This window comes from Astatotilapia calliptera, chromosome 15 (genome assembly GCF_900246225.1).
Source record: "Astatotilapia calliptera chromosome 15, fAstCal1.2, whole genome shotgun sequence".
Lineage (NCBI taxonomy): Eukaryota > Metazoa > Chordata > Actinopteri > Cichliformes > Cichlidae > Astatotilapia > Astatotilapia calliptera.
The window spans coordinates 5,000,936-5,023,968 of record NC_039316.1 but is presented as its reverse complement, the minus strand read 5'-3'; the positions used below and the strand labels follow the sequence as shown (position 1 = coordinate 5,023,968).

At 38.6% G+C, this 23,033-nt stretch overlaps 1 protein-coding gene across 1 annotated transcript; it reads left to right on the top strand.

Moving 5' to 3' along the window:
- Positions 1-3,194: 3,194 nt before the first annotated feature.
- ehd3 (EH-domain containing 3) lies at positions 3,195-21,957 on the top strand. Its single transcript, XM_026194376.1, has 8 exons — positions 3,195-4,493; positions 9,870-10,046; positions 10,565-10,662; positions 15,616-15,757; positions 15,902-16,001; positions 16,679-16,849; positions 18,211-18,375; positions 19,557-21,957. Exons 1-8 carry the CDS (start codon positions 4,267-4,269, stop codon positions 20,082-20,084), a joined length of 1,608 nt encoding a protein of 535 aa, XP_026050161.1. The 5' UTR covers positions 3,195-4,266; the 3' UTR covers positions 20,085-21,957.
- Positions 21,958-23,033: the final 1,076 nt, after the last annotated feature.

Here is a 23,033-nt window from a genome sequence, read left to right as displayed (position 1 = left end):
ACACAATTTTGAAGTATGGTTAGACAAATGTTTCTATCTGGCCCACTCAAAGTTTGTGTACGTATGGATATCTGTTCCCTAAATCCTCCTAGATACGCTAAACAGTCTGCAAGGAACTTACTAAATGTCTATAGAGCATTTGGGAACTGTTTTTAAACACTCATATCCTTACTGATTATATTCATTATGTAGTAGCTGTTCTCAGAATAAACTGCCATTTACGTGTAACTTACATGTACATTGTTGTCAGTAAATTTTGCAAAAACAGTTTTCAGTGCAGTGGCACTTTGGGGTGGGTCACGGGAATATGTGAAGAACTGTTCCCCAAAAAGTAATGCTAATAGTACCTGTAATTCATTACTTTGTCCTATGCAATGAATATGTAGCTTGCAAAGAAGGAGACATGTATTTATTGTTCATTACTTATTATTCTTGGTGTTTATGAAAGCCATTTTTACCATCTGATTATATATAATTATTATATCAGATAAAATGTAGATAAAAAGATTGATTTCATAAATTAACATAGATGTCTCTGTTTTAATACAAGAACCAAGCGAACAAGCACTGCAGGCCTTGCAAAAACAGCCTGGGATAAGTTTGTGTCATTAAAGTGTCATTAAAGCGCTTTTGCAAAATTATATTTATAAAGTTTGAATAAAGTACAGCAATTAGCTTTTTATAAATTTAGCACTGCCATTGTGTTATTACACAGCATGACTTTCACTGTTTTTAGGAATAAAATAAAATAGAAATAAAAAACACAAAATTTGATATGTAATGTATTATTTTGATGTATAGTGTCATTATATAATTGTTTATTCAGTGTATTCTGATTTTTTCTCCGCACTTCACTCTGATTACCCAGGTATAATTTCATGACAATATGCTTTTCTTTAGATCTTTGAATATCTGTTTACCTTCCCTTGTGTGTTCTGTCACTGGATACTTGCTTTGTTCAACAGAATTTGGCACCCAGCCTAAATAAAAGGGTAGTCATTTGATTACTAAGTTTGTTTGTTAAATTCTTTGGAGTCCTCGTATTCAAGTCATCTTCCTCCACCCACTGTGACAGTTTTTACGTGGTTTTAATTTTTTTGTTTTGTTTTTTACAATTCATTTTATCTTTTTGAGATTGCAGAGGTTTTAAGCTCTGTATACTTCACAAAAGACATAAATACAACCTGGCTTATTGTGTATCTCAGTGTTTAGGTTTTGCTGACACCTGTGTGTGCTTTATTGAAGAAAGAAAAGAAATATTCAATTGATGGAAAATGACAAGAATACTAAGGAACAATAACTCAAAGTTAGACTGAACTTATGTAATTACAAGTTTACCCTGAAGTCACATTTTTTTTATGGTAATGTGGTTTAGATTTAAGATGCTTATAACTTGAATTTTGTTCCAGGTGTCACAATATGTGATGAATGTTCAAAATATGTAGCTTTGAAGAAGATAAAAAGATTATTGTTAAAAGAGTAAAGGATAAAGTAAGCAAGTGGCGATTGTACCTAGTGCATTGTCTTTACACTTACCGCCCCTGATCATTTAAAACATTTATCATTCTATGTCCTGATTTGAAAAGTTGGTGAAACAAAATTAAGTTCTTTCATTCACTTGTGCACTTTGTTGTTGTTCCTGTATAAGTGATAGGAACATCAGGAAGAAGGAACAGAAGACGGTGAAGACAAGTGGCAAGGCAAGGGAACTGGACGAGTAGCTTAATTGGATCCCACAACATCCAATATCTCTGACATCCAAGATCTCTCTGTCCAGAAGAGCGCATTCGAAATGTAAAGATACTGCGCAGGACCCTCAAACTCCCAGGCCCGTTCTAAACCTATATATAAAACAACAACAACAACAACAACAACAACAACAACAACTTATGAATATCGCATTTTTTTTGACACGACATCAAATACTTTTGTTTTACTTTTGTTTCTATTCCTAATACATGCTTAGCGCCTCTCCGAAGTGAAAGTAGAGACAATAGCGACATCTGCTGGTTAAACTGTAGATGACATAAGGTTGAAAACAAAACTGGGATAAGTACTTATTTAGAGAAGGACCCTTGTGAGACAGATAAATGATGTTTTACTTTAATAATACTGTAATTATTACTATATTTTAATTATATAGATTATTTTAAACCACACAAGCGGGTAAAAGGTCTTTCTTAAATATTATATAATGCATACAGACGCTATCATTCAAGATCCAAACTTCCAGTTTTGCTTTGGGATATCAAATATCCTCATCTCAGCTGATACTTTTATCTACCTTTCATTTACCAGTCAGGTATGTCCCCACATGTTAATAAAATGTTGAAATATTCGCTTTACCTTTGCTACCCGCCATGATTTGAAAACCTTTATCGTGTCAATTCTTCTTCTGTGCCTAATTTATAGGTTGTGGAAGTTCATTTTTTACACGTTTAATTACTTTAAGAATGGGCCGTGATTAAATGTCTGATTCTGGATTGGAAGAATAAAAGAACGTATTTGAATGTATTCAGGTTAAATACAAAGCAGAGAATTTAAAATATTTGTAAGTGTATGAGTCAAGGTTATTGTAGTTAACTAAAATTGAACTAAACACTAAAACTAAATGTGGAAAAAAGTTGACCCTCCCCAAACACACACATAAAAAACTACAGGTTTTCTTTTCGTGAATTTAGAAACCCAAATAAAATAAAATAAAAATATAGAGGAAATATCCTCGACTTTGGATGCCTCCAAGAGTTTGTGTCCTTACTGGTATACTGATTTTCCTATATCTTGCCTCTGACATGTCCTCCATGCAATAATAACTAAAACAAACTTAAGCTTACACTGAATAAAATAACTAAAACGAAACATTTTCAAACAATGGAACTTAAACTGAAACTGGGAAATCCAATGTGGAAACTATCGGAAATTGAATTAAATTAAATTAACAACAAAATATCAAAATAATATTAACAATAAACTAATTAGAAAATACAAAACTATAATTACTCTGATACAAGTTACTCTGGTACAATAATTGAAAGAAAGAAAGAAAGAAAGAAAGAAAGAAAGAAAGAAAGAAAGAAAGAAAGAAAGAAAGAAAGAAAGAAAGAAAGAAAGAAAAGGTTCAAATATTTCAAGTTATTTTATTAACCTTTAGGTGGCGCGATGTGTTTGAACTGTAGCTCCCCTGTCTCGTCTCATCCAACATGGCGTCGTCCGGGCCGGCTTCTCCAGCTCTCTCATCACTGGGCGGGTCCACGGTTGGTCGGGCTGCCAGCCGTTGGGCACTTCCGGCAGGCTCGGGTTTCCTCCGACTCGGCATTTAAATGGAACTGCAGGACATCAGCTGCTGCTACTTTCAGCTCGTGCTGTTATAGAAAATAACCGGTAGTGCTAGCAAGACAGTCTGCTCTTATTTCTAACTCGAAAACGACAAAAAAAATCTTTGTCCCTGAAGATTGTTTGCTCTGGTTGTTGTGTTGTTTTTTTGTTTTTGAGCAGAAGAGCGGGAGCGGCGGAACAATAACGGGGCTCTCCTGACAGCCTGTCGGTGCATCGTTTTTGGGATTCCTTTGCTAGCCCTCGGACGAAATTGAATAGCGGTAATGTGATGTTGAGTCAGAGCAGAATGATTTAGGCTTTTCTCGGCAGCGTTTGTTTACTGAGGTAGACTGGGGGTAAACATAAACAGGCTCTGCAGCAGAGGTGGCCTGGACTGGACTGGGAGGACCGATGGACTTGAGATGATGAACCTGAACGATCAGGTTTAAATTCTGATTGATTTACGGAGCGATTTGTTTTTAGGATTGTTTGTGTTTTGTTTGTTTTTACGTTGTACATATCACCACAGTGTAACGCCCATAAATAATCAAAATTGACTTAAAATATCATCAAAAAAAGTGTCACCACCCATTTAGTGCAGTAGGATAGCGACTAACGTTAACCATTGGACACTAATAGTCCTGTATTGTGTGTGTTAAAATACATTTTCAGGACAAACAAAATATCTCTATATTTATGCAGGTCTTATTAAAACATTTTCTTTAGTGTAAATTTGGTTTTGATAACTTAGATCTTTTTTTCGTTATAGATCATTTAATAGTTTTGGAATATTTCACTTTAAGCTACATTGAGGACACATTTAGTAGCCTTTCAGGTCAGTGACAAACAGAGTAAGCTGGCATAGATTTCTAGCTGATCAATAATTAGCATTTTTGATTATCATTACCTATCTGGAGCATAACTAAGTCTAATTATAAGTAACCAGCAGCGATGTTCAGCTGGCTTGGAACCGATGATAGGAGGAAGAAGGAGCCGGAAGTCTTTCAGACAGTCAGTGAAGGATTGAAGAAACTCTATAAAACCAAGCTCCTACCACTGGAGGAGAGCTACAAGTTTCATGAGTTCCACTCTCCGGCACTGGAGGATGCTGACTTTGACAACAAGCCCATGGTCTTACTGGTGGGACAGTATTCTACTGGCAAGACCAGCTTCATACGGTATGTTTGCTCACACACATGCAAAGAAAACCTTAGAAACAAGCACAAACAAATGAGGGAGAGGCTACCAAAAAAGAAGGAATGATAGAGAGAGGGAGAGCATGACACACCCAAGCTGACTTTTCCAGCAGTTTGACAGCAAGCGTGAGGAAGAGGTGGTCATAATTATGCACACAAAGCAACCAAAAAAAAAAACACAGAACAATGAGAACAAAACATTGTGAGGAGGCACACCTCCTCAAGCTTTATTGGATTCATAAAGGGTTTATTTGGCATGACTCCTACACAGGCAGACTTGTTGCATTTGGAGGCATTACTGCATTGTTCTGGAGCTCTCCCTGATGAAGTCAGACTGAAAGATGAGCATTACTTCATGAGTATTGGTCAAATAAATGTGTTCACTTGAGGCAAAGTTCAGGAAATGTAGGGGTAAATTGTTTATTACTGATTTTAATTATTGTGGAATAACAATAAGCAGCTATTTGTTGCTGATATAGTTTGTGAACTGATAGAGGTGGGCAGCGAGGCTTCCTTGTAGGAACCCACTGTTAGGACTCATGCAGAGCTGTTTTGCCCTGAGGTGCAGGAAGTCTTGACTCGCTCCTAACTTCTGCTTTTTACAGCATGGAGAAAAAAAGTATACAAACATGTGCTTTGAGTGTTTTTTTTTCCTTTTATTAAACCTTTTTAACTCTCTAATTGACCACATTTTCATGTCTTACTAGACATTTTGTGTTATTATATTATGTAACACACAGTGTCCTAATATGGTTTTGACATTGTTGTTGTTGCAACTACACATAGGGAGATTGATACACTGATTTATCAACCATGTATTGGTATTGGCTCAGTTTTTAACCTGTTTCTCCCATCAGTTTTATGCTGGTTTAATGTTTAAAGAGATAAAAGTCTTTAAAAATCAGGAATTCTTTGATTCCCTGGAACCAAAGTGGAGAAACAAACACAAAAAACAAAACTGAGAAACAATTGACCAAATTGTTGTTTAAACATCGGTATCAGCCCAGAATTTCCTAGTCAGTGCAACCAGCACATATGTTGCTATTTGACTGGTATTACTGAACTGGATCATTCCTTTTGTGCTTCACCTCATAATGATGTGTTGCTGTTCTGTCAGAGCACATGACCTGGAGTATCAGTGAAATTAGTGTGTGACGGTGAGAAGTGTTAGCAGCTGGGTGTCGAGCCTCTTTTGAGCTGCAGTCCTACTGCTAACATCTCACCCCTTTGACATAGACACACAATTGTGCGTACACACACACTTGTGGAGAGTAGTAGGCAATTAAGCCTTTGAAAGCCTGAGAGTGGATGCTGTTAGTGACTTCCTTCTGTAAGATGGGACCATCTCTGCTCCAATCTCTGCCTTCTCTCTCTTCTTCCTCCTCTGTGTCTGATTCCTGCTCTCCTTTCTCCTTCCTCTGTCACCACTCACGACACCATCCCAGTCAGCAGCCTGACCCCCACGCCACTGACATTGTAGCAGTAGGATGCAGAATGTACAAACTGCTGAGTAACACTTGGATGGAGCTGCTGCTTCTCTTTCATTTCATGCCCCATGGTCTCCCTCGGGGTTTGATGTGCTTGCATGGTCTGCCAAGCTACAAACTACCAGCAGTGTTATTCCCTACTTTGCTAGAAGTTTATTTTCAGACTTGTATAGCCAGTGGATTTAAACGAGACGTTACAGTGAATATGTTTACTAAAATAATATTTGTCTCGGCATGAATTAGAAAAGTCATAGAAGGATATCTGCCTGACAGAGACAGGAAATGGATTAAAGACAGGAGAAGCTGATGGAGGGTAATACAGTCTGACTGCCTTTGAAGTTATTCAGAGTTAAGCAGTCTCAACTTTCCCTCCGTTTGGGGCTGAATTTATTGATTTTTCCTTCTAGGTCTCACATTTTCTGTTAGGGGACTTTTCATAGAGCAAGCCAATGCCAGGATATACAATTTCCTTCAATATAGAATATAATAAACTGTAAATCTGGGCCCTCCTCATGTGCCTAAATCTGTTCATTCACAGGTAAATTTCAATATACTTTGATCCTTAAAACTCAAGAGATGCATCATTGAGGTTAAGGATTTTCTTAACCCCATCTTACAGTCAAATGAAAACTGATATGATGGGAGCAGATGTATATATCTGGAGTGCACATACATGGATTATATGTGTGATACGACACATATACTAGTGCATATGTATGTAGTTGTGCACATGCATTACACAACCTCTTTATAGACAGAAGAGCTCACTGTACAGACATGTGTGCACAGAGATGGCTCCACCAGGCACTACTAGCTCCTTTGACAAGCTCTGACAAGGTGGATGTATGTCTGTGGATATCAGGGCACCATCCTTACACCTTGAAGCAGTTAAAATGTGCACGCATCCCACACCCTTATAGCTATAAATCTCTTTGCCTAAATCTCCTTTTGTGGTCTCACATTGCATTTTTGGGAGTGTGAAACTCAACAGAAACACACCAGCCTTCATTTGAAACATGTGTGTTGTCACTGAATCCACAGCTGAGGATTTAACCTTTCACATCTGAAACATATCAAATGGAAGTCAGCTGCAATGCCAACAAGGCCAGTTTAGTTGTGCTGTGAGTTAGTTGTGATACTTTTTTGCAGCAGAACACATTTGTGCACACCACTCCATGCATCAAATTTAATGTTCCTGTTCCCAAGCCGTTTTCACTTCAGCAGTCTGTGATAATCATTGATTAAACAAGCCTGTGGCAAAGCTGTATATTAACTGTTTGACCTCCACAAAGAGGAAGCTCTTAACCAAATTCTTACTAACTGGCAAGAATTAGATCATGGGAATGTCAATAACACTATATTCAGTGGTTAAAAAGAGTGGCTGATTGTGCAGCAGAAGATTGATTCAATGTTAATTTCTGGTTTTGTCCACTTTCTTCTTTTCATTTCCAGTGAACCAGTTCTAAAAAATAATAGCGCTGGAGTAGAGATTCAGATTGAAATTGAAAGCTTGGCTTAAATTTTTAATGGAATCGGTTGACACTTTTGAGAAATATACGCCCTCTAACTGCAGTACCACTAATCTAAACAGTGTGAGAATATACTGTTCAAAAACATGGAAAAAAGGGAACTCTTTGAAAAGAGATCAGATCTCAATGGGGGGGAAATCATGCTGGATTTCTATAATGATATAGACTGGGTAATGTGTTTAAAAACAAAACAACGATCATCTTATGGATGTCTGAATTCATAGACATCCTGATAAAGTGTAAAAATGATTTGTCAGTCTCATTCATTTTGCCAAAATGTAATTGCAGCAACTTAAAATGGCACTCAGTAGTTTGCTTGGCCCCCAAGTGCTTATATGTATGCCTGACAATGTATGCTCTTGATGAGTTGATGGCTGGTGTCCTGGGGGGATCTCCTGTTAGATCTGGAGCAGGGGATCACTCAGCTCCTGGGCAGTTTGAGGTGGTACTTGGCAGTGCTGGGCTGAAACATAAGGTCCCATTTAGGTCAGGTGAGCATGGGGGTCAGTAAGTGGTATCAATTCCTTCATCCTCCAGGAACTGCCTGCATACTCTTTGCACATGAGGCTGGACATTGTAGTGCACCACAAGGAATCCAGGTCCCACTGCGTCAGTGTAGTCTCACAGAAGGCCCAAGGATTTCATCCCGATACCTAATGGCAGTCAGGGTGCTGTTGCCTAGGCTGTGGAGGTGTGTGTGTGTCCCTTTGTGGATATGCTTCACCAGACCATCTCTGACCTTCCACCAAACCAGCCATGCTCAATAATATTAAAGGCAGTATGACATATTGGGTGGCTGTAGCTCAGGTGGTAGAGCAGGTCATCTACTGATCGGAAGGTTGGTGGTTCGATTTCTGGCTTCCCCTAGTCTGCATGCCAAATATCCTTGGGCAAGATACTAACCCGAAATTGCTCTCCGATGCATTCATCGGAGTATGAATGTCAGTTGTGCTTGTGCGAATGGGTGTGAATGGGTGAATGCACAAGTTGTGTAAAGCGCTTTGAGTGCTCAGAAGAGTGGAAAAGCGCTATATAAGAACTAGTCCATTTACCATTCTCCATGGCCTCTCCAGACCGTTTCATGTCTTTCACATGTGGTTAATGTGAAACTGTTCTCATCTCTGAAAAAGTACAGGGCACCAGTGGTCGACCTGCCAATTCTGATATTCTATGGCATCAGGCTCCGTAGTGCTGGGCAGTGAGCACAGAGCCCTCATGAAGTCTGTTGCTGGCTGTTTTGTAAGAGGCATTTACATCAGTGTGCATCACTTTGCTTCCACAAAGGAGCAGATAACATTCCTGCTGATGGGTTAAGGACTTTCTATGGTTCTGGAAAAATGTCAGTGGCCTTCATCTGAAAACAATTCCTGTTTCGGAGGTTTTCTTATTGATTCCCCTCTTTAGTGCATCAAAGCAGCTGAAACAGATTAGCAACCCTCTCTGCAAGCATATCAAAATCCTAGAAGTTTAACTGACTTGATGCTCTGCTCTAATTAAAAAGTGTTCCTTTATAATTTTTTTGATAACTCTTTGAAAAGCCTCAAAACCCGAGTTTGCCTTGTTTTTGGACTATGTGTCTGCGGTTAAGCCATGATCGTATGGTAACAAGACTGACAGTCAGGCACACCTCTTTTTGCTTTGTGGTCGCTTAAAACCAGTGAGGGGAAAAAAACTGAAAAGATGCAGAAATCTGTGCTTGGAAGTAACAGAAACTTTAATATTTGTTTGCATTTAAATCCACTTTATTGACAGAATTCCTCCATACTTACCTCACCTAATCAGAACACTCTTTTCCAAAAGCCCTTTATTGGTCCATGTGTTTACCAGTAAACTAAATTTTGCTTGTTTTGGATCTGGTCAGTGGCAGCCATCCAGTCTGTGATCATCTAAAATTCCCCCAATCTTGGTTCCAGCAGCGTCTAATTCAAGGCAGACATGTTTTCTGTTTTTTTTTCCTCAATTGCGTCTTACCATCCTGACCAACTTCATTTATCAGCAGAGTCAGAATAAAAAAAAAATCATACAAAATGAAGCAGAACTTTGAAATTAGAGGCTACAGATGCAATATGTATTTTAGGTTTTATCTAAAGATTGATGCTGGATCAAACATTCTAATACAAATGTATATATAACCTTTTTATAATACTTTATAATGCTGATCATAATCTTGTAATATCTTGTTGATCCTTTTTCACTATTGTTCTTTGTTCATCTTCGAGGAATTATTTCAGCATACTTAGAAAGCCTTTTTGCACAGTTGACTTATTCTTACACGGTGATTGAAAACATCTCCTCTCTCATCTTGTTTTGCTAACTGCTATTTCCTGTCATCTCACCCGCAGCTACCTGTTGGAGCAGGATTTTCCTGGCATGCGGATTGGCCCCGAACCCACCACAGATTCCTTCATCGCAGTGATGCACGGCGACACAGAAGGAGTCATCCCCGGCAATGCTTTGGTGGTTGACCCCAAGAAGCCCTTCAGAAAGCTGAATGCATTTGGAAATGCATTTCTCAACAGGTAGATGATTGATGGCCACACTCACACTTTCAGATGATGGTCTTTATTGGTGTGTACAGTGAGTTAAGTATTCAAGCACAGAGGGAAAGACCGAGGTAGCACAAGTGAGAATCCACACCGCAGCTCTACATTCCTTTGTGATTGAATTTCCCCCCGCTCACTGGTCAGGGTTTTCTTTGTTAATGGCTGTGTGAGAGACAGCCAGCAGTCTCTGTAGAGCCATCCTTCTGCTTAAAAGTACACTGGCAGAAGCTCTTATGGTAGTGTCCTCAGTGTGAGGATCAAGCAATGTTGAAAGGAGACAGGAAAAAATGATGTCTGTCAGTGGGGATTTAGAGGGTTCGCATTGAAGACGACCACTTACCTGTTCATATTTATTCAGCTGGATAAAACTAGGGAGAGCAGCACAGACGGAGGAGAGAGGGTAACTGAGATAGGGCCATGCTGATGGATGATTTTAAACTTGTGTCCTGGAACTTTCTCTCTATCTCATGTCTGTTTTGTGTGTGTGTGTGTAGGTTTGTGTGTGCTCAGCTTCCTAACCCTGTACTGGAAAGCATCAGCGTGATCGACACGCCAGGGATTTTGTCTGGAGAAAAGCAGAGAATCAGTCGAGGTAAGAAACACATTTGCTCAAACTTCTATTCTCTTCTGTTTATGGTGTGTGTGTGTGTATGTGCGCGCGCATGTGTGTTTATCCTCTGCATCCATTGAGCTGCAGCCCCCCCCAGTCCCACTGAACTCTGAACTACAATGTCAGCATTTCCTTTGGACCCGTGTGTTTGTTTTAGCTTTTGCTATCAGGAGGATTATGCTTCATTCATTTCAAAGAACAGGAAGCTGTTACAAAAAGATGAGCTTTGAATTTGTTCTCCAACATGCACACATAAGTGCACACTGCCTGAATTTTAACACTTTTTAACTTTGTGGTTTTCTTAAGTCTCGCATGGAAATGAAAAAGAGAAAAACAAAATTATATGAGGTTCATTTGGATCAACTTTAATATAGTGTAAACAAAAAGGTGCAGATTTAAGAGGACTCGTGGGTAACCAAATGGTTGCACAGTATGCCATAAAATACATTTTAGGTTAAACTTTTTAAACATTTGATTGGATTTTGAGGATGCTTATGAATATTTATCATCTGTAGGTATTGTACAAGACATGCTAGATTGGGAATTTCAATCTTGAACTGTTTGCTAAGTAGGAAGGGCATGCAGCCAAAGAAGTGTAAAACTATTTAAGGTACCACTGTATGAGTCTTGCAGTGGTGAGAGTACAATGTGCTTTGATACCTTTTCTCTGGGAAGATTGACATAAACAAAACCCCAACCGTCTGACCTCTGTGTCAAATCTAGACAAAGACACTATTGTTCTAATCTAATATCATATACAGTAAAGCAGGTGTGTGTAATTTTGAGTTATTCCTGATAAAGGACGACGAGTGTTAAAGACTTCAGTACATATTCATGGCTTTAAAACCATGGTCTTACATTTCATACTTGCAATATTGAAAGCTTCATAACTGTCCCACCAAAGATAGACGGAACAAAATTGTGACATGTCAGAAGTGTGTGATTACCATCTCAGAGTGTGTTCGCTTCCGCGACTTGTGTCTGCTAACCTCGCAATGAAAAGATGCGCCGGTCAGTACAACACTGGCGTTTGTGTGTGTATGTGTGTGAGTGGAAAGAAAAACATAAACAGAAAACAAAAATATGTGAAGATGAATACGGGGTTTCAACAGCTGTCCTCCAGCTGTTATCAGGATTGCGCCACGAAGGATGAAGCATAGGAAGAGATAACGGAGGAATCACAGTGCACTATAGCCCTGGATTCAAGCGCTGCTGTAACAGTGTAGTCCATAAATGAGAGAAAATCCAAAATAAATACAAACCTTTGTGCTCAGTTCTTGTTTTTTAAAGTCATTAGACATATATACTGCACATTCATTCCACTGTGGAAAAAGGAACAGTTCAAAGAAAACATTAAACGCCCCAAATTACCACCTCGTTCACGCCCATAATGTTGCCCTTACAACAAAGAGCGAACTGGTAGTTGTCAGATCTCCATTATGATGTGTGCTAAAATGCAAAAAGCTGATGATGTGAAGAGAAACTTTGCGTGGAAAGTTTTCAAGAATGTTCCCGAGCTGTCTCACAGGAGGATGTGTGTCTGGCATGGCTGGCATTCCCAAAGCTAAATGGTGGCATCGCTATACCAACCGCTAACATTAACCATTCCAGTTCTTTTGTTAAAGTAAGTCTTAATTTATTCTGTCCTGCACTCACCTCTCTGAGTTTCTTTCAAAGGCGAATGCTTTCTTTTCTTCCATCTTTTGTCTATTTTCCTGTTTCTCCCCCAGGCACTGTTTTGGTTTGCTATCCCAAGTAAAGCCTGAACTAATTGACTTTTGGCATATCCAGTATTGTCTGTCACCATAGCAAATCACTGATTATATGAATACTTGAAAAATAAAAGTAGTAATGGTGTTTTAATATAATAATTTTCTACGTTCCCGCTCCAGAGAGTATTTATTGTGTTCTTGTGCACGACCAGTACTGTGACATTTGGAGTCCTGTTATAAGATGACGTATCAGGAGGCTTATTCAGCTTTTGATTAAAAGCGAAAAAGTTCTGGTCACGCAGTTCAGGACATTACTTCATACCAAGGTTGGGTCTGCATGGATATTATTCATAACTTTAATGCTTGTCATGAGGGTTTTTGTTGTCTCCAGCTTTACTGTTAAGAAATGAAGTAAATCAGTGTTTCATCAACATTAACCAAATATGAAATTTATGTTTGGAAGTTGTTAAAAGGAACCAGACAAGCACCAGCTCTGTTTCACCTTGTTTTTCCTTTTTGGCCCAAGTGTCCAAAAAACGTGGTGTTAAACCAAATAAACAGCACAGTGAGGTGAAACACGGATACTCTGTGGCCAACACAAAAGAACAAATACAAGTTAAACTTAACCTCTGCTGAGTGAGCACAGCTGTGTTTTCTCTGGGGACTCTGTGTGCAATTTTTTTGTTATTGTGTGTTCATTAACTTTTCATTTAGTTCCTCATCATCATCATCATCATCATCATCATCATCATGTTTCATTTACATGTTCTGTGTCACATTCTTTCTCTTAGTCACTTTTCTTTTACTCTGTTTCAGTGTTTTTAAGAGTGTTTGTGTTTGTGTGTGCTCAACTGTGTGTGCGTGTCTGTCTCCAGAGGAGGAGTTGTCAGGCTATAGCAGCCTGCGCAGATGTCTTTATGGAGGTATTGTAGATAATAAATCTTGGCAACAACCAGCTGCAGAAGGCTTCAAATGATACCTTGACTCTGAAGAATTTGTGGGCTTTTACATATTCTTCACCAGCCTTGTCACGTGGCTTTGGGAAAAGTTCACCTTGTTTCATAAAATTATTATTAATATTATCTGTGCAGTTAGCTGACTTATAAATTATAATGGCAATTATTTTGGCCACTCATAAACTGTATATAAAAGATAGACATAGCCAGCAGGTCTGAAAATAAAGAAAATGTCGAGTTGAATCTGCTTTCTCTGTAATGGTCAGCAGGGGGCGACTTCTCTGTTTACAAATAGAACACTTTTAAGTCTTTTGTTAATACAAAATTGTCAAAGGAGCTTAAAAAGAAAGCGACTGGACTTCTTTGACTAACTTTAAGTTCATTTAAAGAAGTCCAGTTGCTTTCTTCTCAAACTCCTTACACTACCATGACCTGGATGACTGAGAACCTACACAGACATATTTTATATGATGATTTTTATTTGTTTAAATTCGGGTCAGACAGTAAAAGTGGTGATGGGTTTCTCAAATCCACAGCTAACGTGTGAAGCTTCAAAACTGGGCTTTTTATGATTTGACACACACACACACACACACACACACACACACACACACACACACACACACACACACACACACACACACGTATGGAAACAAATAAAAACATTACTTCTGCCCTATGACAATAGCCAGGGCTCAAGCCACACTGGCTACACCCATCCTTTATGTACAGTCTGTGTCCTTCTTATGAATTCCTGTAATTTTGATAATCTCCTGGGCACTTTTGGTCTCCACATTTTAATAGTCCAGGAGCATAACACTAGCATCACTGTCAGACCTCATGAGCATCTTACCTCCACTGTAGGCAGGTTATTTCACTTTGACTTTTCGCTTAGGAGCACCGTCCCCTTCACAGCTTAAAATTGAAGTGTTGCTTTAATCCCATAACACGTGAGAAGTGCACTGGGTGAAGAATATTCCAGTAGAATTTAAAAATATCAAGGTATCCATATCTCTTTTAACACCTCTTTCTCGTCTCGGCTCTGTTCATACAGATGCAGTCTGAAACAAATGCTTTACATACTTGCTGCTGCTAAAGTTTTTCTCACGTCCTACTGGGGAATGCATTTTAGCCAAGTGAGATTAATTTATTCCTTAAAATACCCATTTTTGTTAACAATTGAAGCATCATGTAAACATTAACACAAGAACTCAGATATTTGGACGTTTTGTTAAACACTCAGAGCCACCGTGGAGTGTAAACTGTTCCACTACTGGGCAGCAAGTATGTGAAATGGGGGCTTCTTATCACAGCTATGTACAGAAGATCAAATGTTGCTATGTTCAGAGCAAACAGCCTCTGAATGTAGGTTTAAATATGTAAAGGCATATTTTACGTGCATAGCTTTACAAAGAAAATCCATCTGATAATCCCTGAATTAACCTAAAACTATTGCTTACTCGTAGGATTTCTCCTGGGTGTTATCGCTCATAATTAAATACTGCAGCGCTGGACTGACTCTGCGTCTGTTGTGTGTCCTTCAGTGTTGTTTGAACACTAGAGCTTACTAATCCTTCGATCTACCCTTTGTTCTTTGTTTCCCTCTCATATCCTGTGGAATTCCTTCAGGTAAGCTAGCGTTTCGTCCTTGACTGAAGTAGAAAGTCAAAGAAGTCAGTGGCGTACACCTGCTGTTGGACTCATTCATTAATTCATGTTTACATGTTTTACAGAGGAAGCATTATTCATAGCTTTCTTGCAGAATGCCACGAGTACAATGCACTTGTTTAGTGTAAACTATTCATTATCAATCTTATGACAGATGGAAGTAACAGTCTGTAGTTTGAGGGCTCTCCCCCTATTGTTCAACTTTAAAAAGCCACCTTGTTTGAACATTGGCAGCACTGTTTTCATCAGGAAACAGACATTCTTTTCTCTCAACATGCTACAATATGGGCATAAGTTTTAATGCCTCCTCTTTGACCTGCAGCCATTGGATTTGTCTTGGGAGTATTTTTAGGCCATAATGATGTTCCTATCATAACTTGTTCTGCTGACTTTTACCTCTAAAGTTGCATGCATGTTCTCAGTCTGTAACTTCAGTTGTGTTGACTACCAGTATAACCAATAACTAAAGTGGTTTTGATGTGGGTACTGGATGTGGGTAAAGGATTGAGAGGTAAAAATATGTGTGTTCAATTATCTGCTTCACTCAGTGCCCCATCGAATTATCTGATATCCTTCTGATGTCCCCTCCCCGCTTCTAGGCTATGACTTTGCAGCTGTCCTGGAGTGGTTTGCAGAGCGAGTGGACAGGATCATTTTACTGTTTGATGCTCATAAACTGGACATCTCTGATGAGTTCTCAGAGGTGATAAAGGCCCTAAAGAACCATGAGGACAAGATCAGGTACTGTGGGATTCTTAAATTCACACCAAATATTTTCTTTCTTTTTTTAAATACCATATCATTGGTACCTGGGCATCCATGCAATATTAATGTGAGTAGCTTGTAATAAGAATCATCACCGCTCTCTTCTGTCTTTTTCTCCAGAGTTGTGCTTAACAAGGCCGACCAGATAGAGACTCAGCAGCTGATGAGAGTGTATGGTGCTCTGATGTGGTCACTGGGGAAAATAGTCAACACGCCTGAGGTACGCTAAACTGGGGGTTTCTGTGATGGCGTTCATACGGTTTTAAGCCTGTAATTGATCCTTTCACCTATGTCAAAATCACAGAATTGTAATGATTTTTTTTTTTTTAAAGATTGCTTTGAAGAAATAATAATTTTAGAGTGAAATAATGAAATTAGGCACTTGATTGTTAATATTTGCAACCACATAGATATCTGCACATAAATGTGTGAAATCTGTGGCTGAGGTACAAGATTATAGACTTCCTTTTCTAGTCTGAGTTGAGTTGGTGCAGATCAATACGGAGACTAAAAGAGGGGCTGCGTTAGCCAAAATTGAATTTTTAAAACCACTGGCAATTGTACATGTATTTTTTATTGATCTGGATTCTTAAAATAAAGACCATCAGATGCAACTGGGAGCTTTGAACCAGATATTTGTCATCTGATATCCACGTAAGCTGGCTCCCACAGACAAAGTTTGCTGACTAGCCTGTGGGCTCACAGGTTGCAGAATTGTTAACTGGTTGTAGGAGTATTTAAAGACTTTATATTTAATGTTTTTAAATAATATCTGGGGAGCTATGATCCATAATGGTGGCCATTTGAAGGACTGTTAATGGCATATTATGTGAAGAATGGTCCAGTTTGCCTCTGACTTTATTTACTTATTTTTTGTTCTGTCTCCCTTACTGACAGGTGATTCGCGTCTATATCGGTTCATTTTGGTCCCACCCGCTGTTGATTCCTGACAACAGGAAGCTGTTCGAGGCCGAGGAACAGGACTTATTTAAGGACATCCAGTCCTTACCGAGAAATGCAGCACTTAGAAAACTCAATGATCTGATAAAGAGGGCAAGACTAGCCAAGGTGAGGAGCACCTGCGACACAGGATGTTCGAAACAGTTGACGTCAAATAACGCAGATGTTACGCAACATTTCCTACATTTAGTGCTGAGCTGTTACACCATGCTGACATGTTTAAGTTGTCAGTATCACCGATTTATCTGTGTGCTTCCTATTTATTGTGCTCAGCTGTGTTGTTCAGCTGTTAACCTTGACAGAAAGAGATGTTTCGCAGAACTAATAGAGTTAGATAAATGACAATGAATTGTTTCCCATTTCCTCAATGGACAGGAAGTTAGGTAGGCGACAGTCTGCTGCCTGTTGTAGTTCGAGGAAACACAGCAGAGGAAACGCACAAGTGCACACAGTCAAACACGCACAGGTTTATCACACTGAGAGTCGAGCACAGTTTTCCTGTTAGACAGCTGATGGGTGTTGGTGTGTTTTGTGATGAGTTTCAAGGACATTAGGTAGACCCAGATGCGTGTATCGCCGCGGTGACTGAACAAATTTTCTTTTCTTTTTTTTTTGCACGTTTAGTTTCTGCTGAATATTGTTTAAACACTTTTTCCAGGAAAACCCTTTTTGTAATGAAAAGTGAACTCCAAATGTGAATTAGAATTTGTTAATTATTAAAAGAAATGCCCACAAAGGTAACAGTAAAGTGGATGACTAATCTGGTTTATGGAATATTAAGTGTCCTCAAGCTTAATGTTGTCACAGTGGCTTGTGTTACAGTTTACCCACTTGTCAGAAGCTCAAATATAATTCAATCATTACAAGGAGAACCCGAGACAATAAAACACATAATCTTTATTTTAAAGTAATCTGATTATCTACTTTCTATGAGCTCATAGATTTATTAGAGTGCTTTAGTAGTGTGTCTGGTTAAATATCACAGATAGAGATGTTTTTCTTTTCCTTCCACACATTTTTGCATCAGTTTTTCTTTGTGTCTCTTGTGGCCCTTGGAAGAACAAACAAAAAGAACAAGTCAATCTCATGACATTTAATAGGTGACTTTTTTCCCCACTCATAAAAAGTTAACAATTAACTACCTTTGCTGCACTTGATCCTGTTTTTACCTACTCCAAGCTCAGTTTTTCCACAGTTTCTTTTTTTTTATATAGCTCTTTACTTCTGCATACTTAGATGTTGCTTTATAGCATAATGTGGAATATTATAACAGACACGATTTTGAAGTGGAATCATTTGAATCATTTTAACTGAAATTTATAAAGAATTTAGTCTCCTAGTACCTGCTCATCAATTAATAAACATCAATTAGCACCTATAACAAGAATAACAAATAAAAGCTTAATGAATTCAAACACAGTTGCTTATACTTTCCATGTGAAGTCATCGATAACTCTCTTAATCTGCAGGTCCACGCTTATATCATCAGCTCACTTAAAAAAGAGATGCCCGCTGTGTTTGGGAAGGAGAACAAGAAGAAAGAGCTCATCGCCAGCCTTGGAGATATCTACAAACGCATCGAAAGAGAACACCAGATATCACCTGGAGATTTTCCGAATCTGAAAAAGATGCAGGTAAGCAGTGAAGCAAAGGATTAAGGTTTAGTAAATGAGGTTTTGACATGATTGGAATGAATGCAGGGGCTTCACTGATTTTAAGTTACACGAGTAGCGTTAGTTAATTGCAATTTTAGCTGATGTCTTGTTTTTTTAAAAAACAAGACAAGGAAGTGAAATAGAGAGAGTAGTAACAGTCAGAGAGTCACAGAGTTTTACCGTTTCCTGAGCTAACCACTGAAGTACAACACACTCAGCAGAGACTTTAACTGATGAGGGAAATGTTGATAATTGGTCTTTATTAACTTGTTGTTGTTATTATTATTGTCATATAAGATTGATCTTAATCCTTACTGCACAGAGAACTGTCAGCCTCTGATGTTGTGGGCCATTTTGTACATTTCAATAAGCTTCTCATAACGTTGTATACCACTCTGTATTTTGTGTTTCTCTATTTTCTTTTTTTGATCTTTGGAACAATACTCGATTTTCCTTTGTGTACTTTAAGATATTTTGTGGCTACAAATGGGATGAAACAGAGTTCCATTGAAAGTAGAGTGCTAACTGAGTACTTTAACTCATGTACATCACTTGTGCAGCTATCAAGCAGTATGTCGGTAGATTGATCACCAGCTCCTCCTGAAGTATCCTTGGGCAAGATATTACATCCATCAGAGTATTTTTGAATGTAATCAATCAGTTTGTCAATCCAATCTTTGTTTTGAACACATAAATAACAAGTATCAATGCACTAAAAATAAATAAACACAAAATCATTGAAATCCATCAAATTCACATGGAAAAAACATAAAATGTTGACCATTTTATGTTTGAAAAGAAGAAGGAGGAAGTAAGGAAGTAAAAGTGTAGAAAACAAAAATGTATAGTTTAATCTGTGTGAGTGAGGCTTGTAGTAGAAAGCACTTTGAGTGCTATAGTGATATAAGTACCAGGCTATTTACTTGAACTGTGTAATGCTTACCTAATTGTAAATATTACTAAAGTGAAACTTTTATTGAAGCATATTTTATTGTTACTTCAGTGACTTAAGTAATTTTATAGAATACTTCTGGAACATTTGATTGACTACATCAGCATTCTTTACAGATGTGTATTTTAAAATGATCTTTATCTGTGCTGAGGGTATAGTTTATATATAAATTATAACCCAACTTGAAACAAACTTGTGTTTTTTCCAGGACCAACTCCAAGCTCAGGATCTCAACAAATTCCAGCCTCTAAAACCTAAACTCTTGGAGGCGGTCGATGACATGTTAGCCAATGACATCGCCGGCTTAATGGTCCTGGTCCGACAAGAGGAAACCCAGCGGCCCAACGCAGTAGTGAAGGGCGGCGCGTTTGACGGCACGTTGGACGGCCCATTCGGTCACGGGTACGGCGAAGGAGCCGGCGAAGGCATCGACGAAGCGGAGTGGGTCGTCGCTCGCGACAAACCTGCTTACGACGAGATTTTCTACACGTTATCTCCTGTCAATGGGAAGGTGACCGGAGCCAACGCCAAGAAGGAGATGGTCAAGTCAAAACTGCCCAATACAGTGCTGGGCAAGATCTGGAAGCTGGCAGATATCGATAAGGACGGCATGCTCGACGATGAGGAGTTTGCTTTAGCCAATCATCTGATAAAGGTGAAACTTGAGGGACATGAACTACCATCAGAGCTGCCTGGACACCTGGTGCCTCCTTCCAAGAGGAAAATAGCTGAATAAATGTAATTCAGATTACCCGTAATGACCTACTCAGCCCTAGAACCCATAGGTAGCCCCCTCCCCCTTCCCCAGAGAAAATGTTCTTTAATAGAAAAGGAGTCATCCTGTAGCAACAACAAGAACAAAGACAAAAAATTTAACACAAGTAGAGCTCATTTCAAGTCTTCTTCCTGTTCTATTGCTGTTATCGTCTGATCTGTAGTCTTAATTTCCTAATTTAAGCTGCCAATGCATTCAAATGTATCTTCACGCGACTGAGACTGTTAGCATACTGGCTGCAAGCTTTGAGTAACAAAAAAATAAAAAACAAAGTGCGTTTACCTCTTCATTAGGATTAAACCAGATAAGATTAATTTTATAAAATTAAATAGCTTTTATTAGTGTTTCAAGAATGCAAACCATGGCTTTCAGCTTTACAGAATTAAAGCAGAATACTTGTTGGAGTAGGACAGGTGTTAGACATGTGCAAAAGAAGAAACACTGGAATATAAAGACATATATGTACGTTCAACTAAACTACTGGAAAAAGGAGAAATATTGCAACAATGTGAAGACAAAAATAAAGTCTTTTTCTGTTAAAACTTTACCTTTGGTCAAACCGATTTATTATTATGATGATTATTAGTATTCAGTTTACTCTAAGAAGTAAATCCAAATTAAATTATGTGTTTTTAAATGTAAACCAGAAGATTTTACATTCCTTGTACTTTGAGATAATGCGCACATACAGACAACAGAATGAAAACGACATCCTAAAGAGGAACAGGCCTGCGTTTCGTATTAAATGTGACGTGCTGCTCGACCTTTTGCTTTGGACGAAGGAACCTGTATGATTCTCATTAACACGTGCTGATACTGAGATTATAATAACAGACCATATTATGGGTGTTGTTTGGAAACTAGCGCGACAGCATGCTCTGAATAACCGCTTTGGTCGGACTTTGAATTTTGAATGGACACGCATCTATTGTTCTGTGTGGACACATCCTGGTTATTGTATGTATGTACAATGGTATCTGACCACATGTTATCAGTGTTATTATTTGTAGTATATACAGTATATATTCATAAGAGAAACATTAAAACTACTGAGGGTGGAGTATGTTAGTGGGTTATCAACTGAAAACTGATCAGTTATTCTTCACCTTCCTAAATAATGTAGTATAACCAAAAGTAATAGTCTGAAAGCACCGTTTGTTTTTATTGTGATGACACTAATTGACACATTTAACATTGTTCTATGTGTTTTTGCTGGAAACTTTCCATGTCACACATTGAAATTGTATACATGTAATAAATGTAATTCTTCTTTGCCATGTTTCCAATCCATCACTCTATTGACACACCAGTACCTGTGTGTGTGTGAGTGTGTCTCCTTAAATATAGCATGTTAGGACCATGTTCATGTTTGTTAACAGAGGTTTTATTGGGTGTATCATTAGATAACCCAACTCAAATAAGTAAAACTGGATTCCCACATGGCAACAAAAATCTTAAGCATGTCTTCATCGAAATGTTTCCAGCTCATGGCCGTTTTCTGACCCTCGTGCTTTACTGTGAATCAAATGCACATAAGAAGACTTACTGCATTCCATTAACTCGAGTTGGGAAATCGCACAGGCGTTATCCTGTTACGGCTCAAGTTTCGGAGGTGTGCAAGATTGGACTGGGAAAAAAAAAGACTTGGATGTGGATTCTCGTCAAATTCACAAGTTGTTTTCAGACCCTGTGTAAACACATTAAGTGGAAACACTAGCGTTACGGTATTTTGGCTGTTTTTATGCTGGTGATGCAGTACTTAAGTCTGTCCTTCACTGCTTTTCTGTCAATGTAAACAGGCCGACATGGTAATAAAACTCATGTGTAACAACTATCTAAGTGTTGACTCTGTTTTCAAAAAGGAAATCATGTGCAGTATATATTTTGCACCCGCCCACCCAAGAAACTGAGGAAAAGATTTGGAAAAATGGCTATAAATTATTTTAGTGCAATTATAGCTGCAACACTGGAAGCCAGAAGACTCTGACATCATTTCTCTGATTTGCAAGTCCTCAGATTAATTCTAGTAAACTGAACTGTAACCAAACACATGTGGATTTTTAGAGGAATTTTCATTTCAGAGGAAAAGTAGATCCTCTTTCAGGTCTAAGGTTCTGTGTATCAGAACATAAAGAAATAAAAAAATCATCTGGTCCTTATCAGGTATGGAAATGATTTAAATACAACTCAGAGGAACAACAACGCATTAGACTGTCGAAATGCAGAAGGAGGATGTGAAAAACAATGATTCAGTAGCTCGTAGAACCACCTTTAACAGCGACAACTTAAAGTCATCGTTTTCTGTATGACTTTCTCAGTCTCTCACATTGCTGTCAGGAAATTTTAGACCTTTTTATACAGTTTGCAGGCATTTGTTTATGCACAGGTTTCTTATAGTTGATGACTGGATCATTGCAACATCTTGATTCGTTTCTCCTTTGGCCGTTCTGTTGTAAATTTGATGCCGTGCTTGGGATCACTGTTCTGTAGTTAAGATCCAGTTTGGACCAGTAACATGTGATCTGTTTACTGGCCAACAGATGACATACTTTGGTCTACAGAGGAGTTCATGGCTGACTCGGTAAATGCAAGGCACCCAAATCCTAGTTGCTGCAAAAAAGGCCCCAAATCATCACACTTCCACCACCGTGGTTGACAGGTGGTGTGAGGTGTTTGCGCTGATATGCTGTGTTTGGTTATCTCCAAATGTGGCGCTGTTCATTATAGCAAAACAACGTCACTTTGGTCTGGAAGTCGTGTGGTTTGTTCAGACGCAGCTTTGCAAAGCTACGCCGTGTTGCCACAATGTTTTTAGAGAGAAGAAGCGTTCTCCTGCTAACTCTTCCAAATAAGTCCTACTTATTTGGTGTGTTTCTAATTGTACTGTCATGAACTTTAACAGGTAACATG